This window comes from Kogia breviceps, chromosome 1, assembly GCF_026419965.1.
Source record: "Kogia breviceps isolate mKogBre1 chromosome 1, mKogBre1 haplotype 1, whole genome shotgun sequence".
NCBI lineage: Eukaryota > Metazoa > Chordata > Mammalia > Artiodactyla > Physeteridae > Kogia > Kogia breviceps.
In genome coordinates this window covers 16,350,994-16,364,325 of record NC_081310.1, presented here as the reverse complement: position 1 = coordinate 16,364,325, position 13,332 = coordinate 16,350,994, and the positions used below count along the sequence as shown (strand labels likewise).

General features: G+C 39.6%; 1 protein-coding gene across 2 annotated transcripts in view; it reads right to left on the bottom strand.

The window, feature by feature from the left end:
• Positions 1–13,332, bottom strand: part of RRP15 (ribosomal RNA processing 15 homolog) — a 52,105-nt gene that overhangs the window by 30,517 nt on the left and 8,256 nt on the right. For both annotated transcript variants that reach the window (XM_059061951.2, XM_067027743.1), the window contains 3 exons: positions 5,747–6,021; positions 3,213–3,310; positions 605–806 (listed from right to left, as the gene is read on the bottom strand). In XM_059061951.2, coding sequence (XP_058917934.1) covers positions 605–806; positions 3,213–3,310; positions 5,747–6,021 — 575 coding nt within the window. The remainder of the gene's footprint in view (positions 1–604; positions 807–3,212; positions 3,311–5,746; positions 6,022–13,332) is intronic.

Here is a 13,332-nt window from a genome sequence, read left to right as displayed (position 1 = left end):
ACCCACAGCCCTTCCGAGAGTAAGCACATTTCAGAACCTTTCACCTGGTACAGTAAAAAGAAAGCTAGTGGGGTTCATAGGTCAAAGGGCTGGAGAAGCAGAGATTGATGCCAAAGATCATGAAAAGTATTTATGTTCTTCATCTCCCAAACAGCCAAGGATCATCAAAGCTGCCTCAGCACAAGGATGAATTCTCACCATATTTCCCCAAAGCTCCAATACTTCATTTTAGAAGTTACACCACCATCACAATTACCGCTGTGGGTAACAGTCTCAACTGAAGCTGTATCCCTCACTTAATCTTCTACAAAATGCACAAAACACAGGATTTCAGACAGGAGAGAGACTGCTTTGTCTCTGAAAAATTTACCTGAATCTACTGGTTCCTGAGTTCTAACAACATCTATAACTGGCAACTTCCATAATGAATAAGTCATCATGAAATTTAAGAATACAAACTTTTAAATTAGGCTGTGGGCATGTAGACATTTTTAAAAAATCTGAAAAAAACCCCCCAAAACCCTATAATTCTATAGTATGCTTTTTCACCTCAAAACTCTAAGGGCTGACATCTGATGCACTGAATCCTATCTAACGGTCTTACCTGTTTGGCTTTAGAGTTCTTCCCGGTCAAACTTTGCTCATTTGTGCTTCCATCCATCCCTCTGAGAACACTGATGAAATCTTTCTTGGAAACAGTTGATAGCAGCTTAGCACGCTTTCTAATAGAGCCTCCAGCTTCTTTAACCTTTTCATCAACGTTCTTTTGATGCTTTTGAACAGCATTAAATAACTGCACCACACCCCTATAGAACATAAATGACCAGAGCAATGTAGTTAAATAACAATTACACTAGAACACAAACTCTGAGGACAGAAACAATGTATTTTCACTGCCCAGAAAAGAGGCACTAATTTAACAGTCACTCAAGTGAAAAGCGTTGAATAAATCTGAAAAGTGAACATACATGTCAATGAATGAATATAAATTTCTGAATAGAGAATAAATATATGTGGATTGATTTGTGATTTTTTTTCAGCTTTAGTCTTTCTAAATCAACTTTTGTACAACTAGAAGAACTAAGAATCAGAACTAAGATGTTTTAACACAAACATCTACTTCTCAAAATATAAAGGCTTTACAGTGTAAATGGAAGGAGCACAGCCTTTACAGTTAGCTAGCTGTCTCATCATTTGATGCTAGGGAAGAATTTCTGGATCTAAATTTCATCTGTAAATGGGAAAAACAATACTCAAGAAGCTTAAAAAGTATTCAGCTATGTTATCTCCAACTCTTATAAGACTAATTTTAAAAAAATTTTTTGAAGTACTTTGTGCTACAGTTAAACTCACCGAAAGATAAACTCTGAAGATTAAGAACTGTTGTGTCCATTACAGTAGCCACGAGCCACAGGTAGCTAGTGAACACACAAAATATGGCCAGTATGAACTGCAATGTGCTCCAAGTTTAAAATACACGCTGGATTTTGAAGACTCAGTATGAAAGAGAGAATTTTACAATCTCTTTAATAATTGTTTTATATTGATTACATGCTGAAACAATAATTTGACTCTATCGAGTTAAATAAAATGTATTACTTAAATTAACTTCACCTCTTTCCTTTTAATTTTTTCAACGTGGCTATAAGAAAATTTTCAGTTACACACACGGATCACATTACATTTCTACTGGACAGCGTTGCTTTAGACCATCAACATCCCTTCCAGCTCTAAAATTCTATAACCTATTACTTTTCCTGCTCTACTCATCACTGAAAGAGGCAGTCCGCCACAGGCCCTGAGCACCCCTGCACGTTCTCGCTGGGTTCTCCAAGAACGCAAGGCCCTGGCTGCTCTTTACCCGGGCCATTTCTCAGGGTTCTGTTTGCAGCACGCAACCTTGAAAGATGAGGTAATGTCTCCCCCCGGACAAAGAGCAGGCTTGTTACCATTCACCATAAAAGCAACAGATTCCCAGGTACAGAGTCCCTCTCCTGTAACACAACCCACCACAGGCACAGGCATCCATCTAGGGCACCTGCGCTGCCCCCGTGGGACACAGGGAACCAGTGGGAATGTGAAGCTCTGGCTACTGCTTTTGCCGTGAGTAACAAAGTCCTTTGTCTCTGGCCCACGAGCCTCTTGTCTCCTGCCAGCATCGAAGAAACTTTACCAAGCTGGCTTATTTGTTTATAAGGAGGGTAAAATTCCATACCCTTCACAGCAGGGCTGGGACCAAAGTGAGGAGAGTGAGGTGCCCAGGGTATAAAATTTAAGGAGGCACTTATTCTCTGGCACTAATCCTGCACTCTTCTAAGCTCTGCATGGGTATTAATTATTTAATTCTCAGAGAAATCCTATAGGGTAGGTATAATATTCTCTCCTTTTTCTAAGGAAAAATAAACTGAGACAGAGAGAAAGTAAGTAAATGCCCAGGGACACCCAGCTGGCCAGTCAGTGTGCTGGGAGAGGTTAGCGGTCTGGCTCTGCTGCTTGCTCTCTTACCATCCAGCCTCGCTGTCTTGCTGTACAACACCCAGATGGATTGTTGTAGGCAAACAGGACATGCAAGGGAATTCCACGAACTGTAACTGCTATATTCTTTAAGGAGCAACCCCACTGTTACCTCCGCCGTGGAGCCTGCCGCAACTCCCCTACAGTCTCCCATCGTATGTTCCCAACACATCAGACGTACCTTTAGTTACAAAGAGACTAGAACTCCTATATATAAGTGGGCAAAGACCACGCAGCAGCCACCAGATTCTATTTATCTTTGAACACAGAGGGCAACAAATGAATGTTTCGTGGCAATGATAAAAAAAAATCCTGAGTGAAAGGACAGCACAAAGCTGCTATAATGTGTAATTTGTTATGTCATATAGTGCAAAATAACAAAAATAATCATCTAGTGCCATAATTTAAGACAAGCATCCTAAGGGAAATGCAGTAAGAGGTCTGATTATACTATTCTTGTGACTGTAAAGTACAAGATGATATGAAATAGGTTCATACCAAATATCCACTTAGCACGTTATATTCTTGCCTCATGAGACCTCCAAAATCTGTGGTTGAATCCAGCATTAAATAGGCAGGCTGAGATATAAATCACTTGGCTCTGAGAAGGCAGACCTTAAGAATCAAATCTAGTCAGAAATGGATCACTACACAGCTTTCGAGTACTTATTTTTGAAAGGGCAAGAACACAGTCTTACCTCGTTGCAATTCTCTGAAGATTTCTCTCTGTTTCTTTGTCTTTGACAACATCTGGCTTTACTCTGCACATCATTTCCCATTCCCGCTTCTTATCAAGCTGTGTTATAAATATTGTTATGTGAAAGAATATTAGGCATTTTTGAAAGTGCAGCATACTTTGATATGATACTCTGTGAAAGGACAAAGGTAATAAATCATTCTGGCTTCGTTTGTCATAGGGACTTTCAAAAACCCACACTTTCAGGGGTTCGGCTCAGGGAGCCTGTGGTTAGCACTCCGAGTGTCATGTGAGAGGCACCAAGTGAGCTGACGGCAGGCTCTCTGACAGCAGGGCCTGGAGAGCCGCCAGCGCAAAGAGCCAGGCAAGACAAGGCGGGCCGAGAGCCAGCCGCGCTCCCGCCCTCGCCAGATCCTCGCAGGGGAGCGTCACCGAGACCCCAAACTACCCTCTTCCGTAACCACAAGTTTAAATACCGCTCCTCTTTAGTTTTAGAAACTGGCTTCCTCAGCAGTCAGAACTATTAAGAATTTGTATCAGCTTTGAAAAGAACAGCGTCATATCCAGATATACCCTGTTTATACAGTGACTATTTTTCTTTTCTCTTATGGCACATCTGACCGATATCCTTGCCATATATGGCATATCGGTCACAAACTACAACAAATTGATTCTTTGCTATAATGCAGAAATAGAAAGGGATCAGGAGATAAGGAAATCCCCAGGACAACATAATCTAACTCAAAACTGTTTTCCGGCGGTATCCTGGTCTCAGGTACCTGATGTGACACATGGCTTCTCCAGGTCCCCTCCTTGGGCCAACCTATCATCAATATCAAATATACTGAATACGATGAACTAATCACCAAGAAGCTCATGAACATCAAATCCAGTAAGAGCCAGTGGAAAATAGTCTCCTTTTATCTTTTCCTTTTCTCCATTCATTTAATCTCTCATTTTGTATTAATAAAAACATCTGATCACGGTAAAACCAAATCTTTGCTCTTGCTGTCAAGATTACTCTGATTCCTTTTTAAAGGAGTAGATTCTTCCCCAAATCATGTAATTTATTTTAACTATCATGAAATTCATTATCAGACGATGCCCCAAATAAAAAAATCTTACTTTTAAAACAGTTGATTCTTAATTTCTATTGTACCCAGGGGATAACAGGCAGGCAGGATCCCAAAATATTTTTTTAACTTTGAAATGTACTTTTATACTTATGATTAGAAATAAGTAGCCAATATTCTGGAAACCAGTAATATTTTACATTAAAAAATGATGATAATTTACATAGACTCTACCCAGAAATATACACTGACTGTTTGTGGCTGCTGTGTTGTGTTTCTGGTATCCACACGCATGCTTTCATGCATTATGTGGACAGTACCATCTCTAGCACTCAAAGCTTTGGCCTAGAGCAGAGTTACAGACTTGTTTCTGTTGGCTTCAAAATGCTGTTCTCTCACTGGAACACTAGGACTACAGGTAATTAAGGATTAAAGCCTCTTCTAGCTTTTGCCAGATAAAAAACAAAGATTCAAATTTTCAGTTGAAAAGTTATCAGTACGATTTAGAGATAAAACTGATCTTAAATAAAGTACAATGAGAATATCGAATTAATAAAAGAGCACGTTGTTTCTAAGAGCAACACTTGAAAAGTTCCATCATTATATAGCCTCTTACAGAGAGCCAACCAGTATGAGGAACAAAGAAAACATTCATCTTGAAACAAGATAAGGGGATGGTGAACTTAAAAGGAAATAAATGCCATTGAAATCTATTTTTCTTTCATTTTTACCTATAACATAACTCTTGGAAATGAGTACTTTTATATTGTCAGTACTATTGTAGAAAGTTATTTTTCTCTCATTAAAAAATAATACCTATTTCAGTAACCAAATATTTTTAGACACAGTAATACCTCATCAGGGGATATAAAACCTTATTATTGTTTCTCTATCTCCTCTGTAATACACAACAGCAACCTTAAGTCCAACTTTTGGCCTTTCCCTTTCATTAGTAGGCGGCAATAGTCTAACTTCTTCCACCAGTGGTTTAACAAAAGGTACCAGGAACTCAAGTTTATCCAACAGTGAAATAGTTTGTTTTCAGAACTGCAACCAACCCCTGACAATGACATCATCAAAGATTTATACCACAAAACAGATTTTGAGCACAAAGTAACTAACATGATTCTATTAGTTCAGAATTAATAAAGTTAGTATCGGGATGGCTAAGTTGAATAAGATATTCAAACCCAGGAGTCATGGTCACATGTATAACTACTTGATTTTAAAAGGATACATTTTCTTGGCGTTTACATTTCTATTGCTTTGCTTAGATGAACAAAAAGTGAGCACGCTCAACGGAATGATTCAGACTACATTTCTGAACACAACCCTGGTTATGCGGCCTCACGTAAAACGCAAGTTACAAACTGTAATGTTAATTGGACAAACACTGCAGGGAACAATCTGGTGCAGATAAGAACTAGACAACCTAATCTACAGAACAACTGGTAGGACACACCTGTTTTCTTTTCTCTAGTCTCTCTTGCTTTAACTTCTCTTTTTCCTTTGCCAGCTCTTTGTTTTTGACCAGAATGGTGGGTTTACTTTTAGGAGTCTTCTTGTTAAGGACTTTAGCCATGGCATCTGCCCAGCCCACATTAGTTCCAACACTAGCTTCTATAGCATTTTCACTGCCATCGTCACAGGGCTCAGCTTCACCCTCACTGTCAGCTTCTACCGCTTCCTCACCAGAGGAAAAGCGATCCTTTTCCGATCCACAGCTTCCGATGGAACCTAAGAGTAGAAACAAATTAAACTTTAAAACCAGAGGCAGACTTTGGCAAGGCCATGGTAAGACCCCGGGGGCCCTTCCTAAGGCTAGCGGTTCTCCATCAGTCTCCATTCTTGCAAGAGGAGACTTTTCCGAGTCCCACAGCTGCAGTAATAGCGGAGAATGGCAGGACCCTCCATCCTACGGCCATCCTCCCCCAAAGACCTGGCCCAGCCATGTGGACGGGGAGGCCGCAGTGGCTTCAGCACCCAGGGCCCAGGAAATAGAAAAAAATCCAACAGCTCCACCACGTCTTGCCATCCGGGTGGTGACAGACGCTGACATGGTGCCAGGGCGGAGTGTGTTCAAACCGCCAGGCTTTGTGTCCTTAAACTACCTGAAGAGACTAATGAAGGTCACTTTAAAAACAAATAACTGGGCTTCCCTGGGGGCGCAGTGGTTGAGAGTCCGCCTGCCGATGCAGGGGACACGGGTTCGTGCCGCGGAGCGGCTGGGCCCGTGAGCCATGGCCGCTGAGCCTGCGCGTCCGGAGCCTGCGCTCCGCAACGGGAGAGGCCACAGCAGTGAGAGGCCCGCGTACCGCGATGAAGAGCGGCCCCCACTTGCCGCACTGGAGAAAGCCCTCGCACAGAAACGAAGACCCAGCACAGCCCAAATTAAATAAATAAATAATAATTAAAAATGCATATCTGCTTAAAAACAAACAAACAAATAACAACAAAAACTTTAATCTATCAAGAAAATGGTATAGTGCTCCCATGGCACAGAGGAGTCAGATTAAGTTCTCTGAGGGCTTTGGCCGAGATGTTTCAAATTCTGAATTTGTGTGCAGAAAAATCTAAAAACCAACTTCCTTTTATAGAATCTGCATATGACATTAACCAACTGGGGTGATTCAACATTTTTGAAAAATAATCTAATGAAGTGATACGTGCCCAGGGTTTGACTGCACTGCTGGGTGACTGAGTGAAAATATCAAGTTCTAGGTTGAGGATACAAATTCGTATACTGTTGAATCTTCTCATGCAGAACCACCAAAACAGGCGTATACAGGTTACCAGCAAACTATGTCATCATGTGAGAGTCAAATGGCTGGGATCAGGGGAGTGGCCTAAACAACAATCCAGCTGGTGACCTTTCTCAAAAATCATCTCGCCAAGAAGCTCTGGGTACTTTTACATTGTGCAGCCTATCTCAAATTCTGAAGCTCACTGTACTTTAACAACAAGAACACAAGCGCCGGCACAGTGTGTGGGTAACTATATGATCTAGAGCCTTCTGGAGAGCTTCTGTGTTGTTCTTCAGAAACCTATGGAACTATTTGGAAATACTTCAAAAGTAGTTTTCTATCAGCTCATGGCTACGATCAAAGTGAAAGGAACTGAACGCGTAGTCAGCTCTTCAATGCTGAGTGATCCTGACTTGAAGCCATGAATTAAGAGAACTGATGAAAAGACCTGACTTTTAGCTAGTCATCATTATGTTGGCTTTTTGGTATTACTTTTTTGCATAATACCTTTATTGTTTAATTGTTGAGAATTCATGAAATAAAAGGATAGAAAACTAAACATTTAACATATTGAAACTAAACTTGTAACATTAGAAAAAAGCAAATAAAAATATATAAAACAAAACATTTTATAAACATAAAAATGAGCCTAAAGCATAGTAAAAAATGAAGTATCTTCAAAAAATTAACAGAACAATACAAAACTAGAGTTGAACACAGAGAGCAAATACTTTATATTTTAAAATATAAAGTATGATCTTAAAAAGCATGATCTTAAAACAAAGTATGTTAATGGTATAAAAAAAAGCATGATCTTAAAACATAAAGTATGTTAATGGTATAAAAAAAAGCATGATCTTAAAACATAAAGTATGTTAATGGTATCAAAAAATATTAAAGGAAATGATAAAGAAGCAAGAATCACTAATAATTCTACTGCCCTAATGTGCTTCTTTTTCTTTTTTTTTTGGTACTCAGGCCTCTCACTGTTGTGGCCTCTCCCATTGTGGAGCACAGGCTCCGGACGCGCAGGCTCAGTGGCCATGGCTCACGGGCCCAGCCGCTCCGCGGCACGTGGGATCTTCCCGGACCGGGGCCCGAACCCGCGTCCCCTGCATCGGCAGGCGGACTCTCAACCACTGCGCCACCAGGGAAGCCCATGTGCTGCATATTTCTTAATAAAGAGAAAGAATTTTTTAAAGAGAAATTAATTTGCCACGTATTTAATTTGAAGCCTCCTCTGTATCCTATACGCTGGGCAAATTTAAGAAATCCGAGAACATAACAAGGATTTGATATGCAAATCTAAGGTGATATAAGAAATCTCACTGCCTGCAATATAAGAAAAAGTATCTAAATTTTGCCGAACAAAAGCTGAAAGCACTATCCTTCAATGAAAATCTGAGTTTCTGCTATATACCAGATTCCAGAGTCACATCATTTTTCCCCCAGAAGCATCTCCTAGGATCAGTGTTCCCTGGAAAGAAGGCTGAGAAACAAAGTTTGGAGAATGTAGTTAGCCGAAAAACATACATGTTAATATTGCATATGTTTATTCCTCAGCCAGAAGCACTAGACAGTCACTAATAACAAAATAAACAATTCTTTGAAAAGTACTTCTTCTAAGTAAGCATTTATCCGAATGTAAAGAGGCACAACAGCTTAAAAGTTTGTGTCAATGAAGAATCTCTGAGTGATTAAAAGCAGAAGTCTTTACTAGCTCCTGGTAAAATGTCAAAACTACAACACTGACATCTAGTGTTTTGTCCTGATGAATTCACACACAAATTGCAGCGAATTTCACAGTTTCACCTACTCTGTAAAGGCAGCCAAAGGCTTTATGGTTGTGTAAGCCACTCCAATTCTCCATTTCTAAACCCTGGCTATTTTTCTTTGGTGTGTTTCTTACGCAGCTTGAGTACCACAACACGCACGTTATGGACACAATAAATCCATGACGTTTTATGACACCATTTCATACAACCTGCACTTACCCCACCAATTAAAAAAAAAAATCCCAGAATAATTTACTGAAGTCATAGTTTTTATTTTATTATTTTTTTAAGAAGCTCTAGCTCAGAAGGTTTTAGTCATGCATTCACTGCCAATGGAAACGATGATATTTTACATATATTTAAAATGCCAATGTAATAAGGTCTTCCAGCATACTAAATAACAGGATTTACTTCTAGGATACCAAAGATAATCACTATGCAAATCAGAAAATAGAACTGGTCCTTAAAAATTTACTACAGCCTATGAGGATGAGATTTTTTGAATTGACCATGAACTGATATTTAAAAGAAGCTAAGTGGATGTAGATAAGCAAAACATTCCGTTGAAGTAGTGTGTGTTATTTTAAACATTAACTCTAATTCTGCATTCTATTTTAAAAATCTGGAAATTAAGGGAGGGCTACAAAGAATGCTTATTGGAAGTAATAACTCAAGGTTCCAACAGAACTTTCTGCATTCATGGAAATGTTCTATTATCAGAGCTGCCCACTAGCCACCAGCTACAAGAGCCTACTGAGTACTTCAAATGTGGCTAGTACAGCTGAGTCACTGAATTTTAACTTTATTTAATTTTAATTACTTTAAATTTAAAGTGACTAGTGGCTATCATATTGGACAGGGCAGGGTTAGACCTCTGAGATAATGAGGTAGACATAGGCATTTCTCCATCTCTTCCTGCCTTTTCCCCAAACTTCCACCAGCCTTTCAAACTTGCCATCTGTACCTGATCCCAGATATCTGGTTAGCTGCTGGCAGAAAAGTGAGCTATTTACCTTAGCCTTTGGAACTGGGATGAAGTTTTTAAAGAAGACTCGCAGTCCTTCAATATTTACCAAGTAATCGTGAATGAAGACGAAGGAAGGGGAATGTGAAAAATCAAATTCTCCTTGAAGAAGCCAAATGTTTAGTAGGATATATAAATCAGTTAAAACCAATTGTAAAATTTGGTTATACAATCTGTAAAATTTGTAAGTGTTCTTCTAAAAGAAAAACAACGAAGAAAAGGGTGATTGTTTAGGGGTATCTTTTACAAAGATGATTTCAAGTTGTTTCTTAAAAGTAAAGCAAGAGTTTGAATGACAAGAGAAGGAAAAAGGCCAAAGAAATAAGTTTCTACAATGAGGCCAACTGAAAGAGGCAGGGGGCAAGATCACTGAATCTAGAAACAAAAACATCCTAGATTTGAGTCAATGCTCTGTATTAAAATTAAAACGATTATTGTAATCATCATTATTATTGACATTCCAGGCAGAAGAAACCAACATGTCCAAAAGCATGGGAATGTTGAAGAAGATAAGATATTTATAAAATAACAAGAAGTTCACACTGGCTGAAACTGGAGATTTGGGGATTGGATGGTAAGAACTGGGTACAAAAAGCTGGTTGGTTTACATAAGTAAGCTGGTCTGATTTATCATCCAAGAAATAAAATATACACCAAGCCCCAAGTTCTGCACTATAGGTGTGTACTTCCAGTAAGTGGCCAAACTGCTAGTGCTTTTTTCTCTTACCACCTACCTCAAGTCCTTACTTTAAAAAAAGTTTCTCTATTGGATTAAGAAGGTGGTTCTATTTAAAATACAAACATCATCTGGGAGCATTAAGGCTATTGGTTAACCTTGATATTCCTTCACACCTTTAGAATTTACTCTAAATCAAACAGAAATCTCATAAAAATTTGACTGAGATCCGCTAGCAGTGGTTAAAGAGTAAAGACACAGAACTCAGGCTGCCTGATTCAATCTTAACTCCACACACAAATCTATGTGACTTTTCTGAAGGTTTTTGTGTTCTCAACCTTAATTTCCTTGTCTGTACAAACAGCAATAAAATAGTATCTACTTCGTCAGGTTTTGTGGTAATTAAATGAGTTAATATATACAAAATTCTTAATGAGTGCCTAGCCCACAGTAAATGTTTGCATGTCAATTACACACCACACACAGGACACAAACAATGTGCCTGTGGAGAAGAGAGGAACAAAGAAGAAATGACTCTGGTGGCTGGAATCTACAGGACATGTGAGGTGCTGAATGGGAAGCTTTAGATGATCGGTTACAGCACAGGGGTTAAGAGCTCAGATTATAAAATCAGGCAGACTTGGCAGCTATGTCCTGTTGCCATTACTTCCTACCAGCATAATCTTGGGCAGGTTCCCTAATCCCTGTGTCTCTGTAAAATGGGAATAAAAACAGTACCTACCTCACTGGGTTGTTATGATGATTAAATAACACAGGAAAAGCACTTAGCACAGCCCTGGCACATAGTAGGCACTAAACAGATGACAGTAACCAGAAGACAGACAAAGATACTAAGAACCTGGGCGCCAGAGGAGGGGGGAATCCCAGAAGCTTTAAAAAGGATGCCAAAAAACACGGGGGAAGGGGGAATAAATTTTCCTTCCGCTGTAAGTCTACCCACAGTCTTGGCTATCGTCTATAACCCATGCACCAGGCGTTCATGGTGAGAAGCCACCTTTGACTATTTCAGAAGTGGTCGATGCCTCCATCCTACAGCTCTCAGAGCCCTCTGAAACATGTGTTTAGGGCTAGGTGCTATTTAAAACACTTTTTATGCGTTCTCATTTAACCCTCACAATACTCTTTGAGTTGCTATTATTATTCTATTTACAAAGGGAATGGTTCTCAAGCTTAGAAAATTTTAAAAAAATGTCCAAAGTCACAAACTTAATAAGGTAGGATGATAGGGCTGTTGATTTCTAAGGCACTACAAAGCTTTGAATCAAAGATTCAGCTCAGACTAATGTATACTGAACTAATGCAGAAAGTATTCACAAAATAACTTAATAAAGCTGTAATTAAAAAGGAATTTCTCTCTAGGCCACAGTTAACAGAACAGCCATTGCCCGCACCCATTCTCATTTCACCCCTAGTTATGCAGAGCTCTGCAAAACCACTGCTCCCTACTCCAGGTGTAAATCATCTGGTCTGCTCATGTCACATGATCTTTCCTGCCCATTAGTACTTAATTTAGAATATTCAAAATTGATACGTGAAAACTTTTTTAAAAAGCATTTACCTCTAAATAAATAAATAAATAAATAAAGTTACCCCAGGTTTCCATAAAAATAACCAAAAATAAAATGAAAGTTCTACCACAGGACAAACTATCGGATATGATTACTGTGCGCTATCTGGGCAAGCCAGAGCAGACAGAGCCTGGAAGTAGCCTGTTTCCTGAGTCCGTCCTATAAATTGCTAAGCCACTCAAGTAGGACTATGATATACTTCACTTCTTAGGCATGTTCCTTTGCTATTTAAGTAACTTAAACGATGAAGGAGGCTATAAGCTACAGTTTGATGAAAAGCCCATTTATCTGCTAGGTTACTACTAGCAGATAACAGATACTGTTTTGTAGTTTATCAAAAATGAAGGGATAGCTCCTTGGACCTTCTAAACCGACTGTTATCAAGTCTTGTGTTAGAAGTATATGGCCATTTTCCAAGTATGTAACCAGATAATTCAGAAAATAATGAAATTACCATTCCTCCCTACTAGTTTACAGGCATATGGACACATTCTATGAGGGAGGGGTCAATCACTTCATGGCACTGGACCAAGGCTTTCTTCTCTTGGGTTGATTCACTGACTACAGAGCTTTTTTTTTTTTTTTTTTAAATAAAGACTATTAGTTTAAGAAGCAAGTAGGTGGGCTTCCCTGGTGGCGCAGTGGCTGAAAAATCTGCCTGCTAATGCAGGGGACGCGGGTTTGAGCCCTGGTCCGGGAGGATCCCACATGCCGCGGAGCAACTGGGCCCGTGAGCCACAACTACTGAGCCTGCGCGTCTGGAGCCTGTGCTCCTCAACAAGAGAGGCCGCGATAGTGAGAGGCCCGCGCACCGCGATGAAGAAGAGTGGCCCCCGCTTGCCGCAACTGGAGAAAGCCCTCGCACAGAAACGAAGACCCAACACAGCATAAATAAATAAATAAACTCCTACCCCCAATGTCTTAAAAAAAAAAAAAAAAAAAAAGCAGCAGCAAGTAGGTATTGTGTCTAAACCTCCAACAGTGCATAAATTCCACACATCTGAGTAGGTAAATGGTAACTCAGAGGCAGGCAGAGGTTATCATACTCCTCTTTATAATACTCGATATCATCACCAGTGTCCTCATTTTTTTCACCTGAATTGATTTACTGACTGGGAAGGCTGGGTGTGCCTGTGTTTTTTATTTAGACTACAAACTTAAGAGCCAAGTATACATTGTATCTAAACCTCCAACAAAGGTATCAATTCAATAAATCTGAGTAGTTCCAGTTTAACTCGCT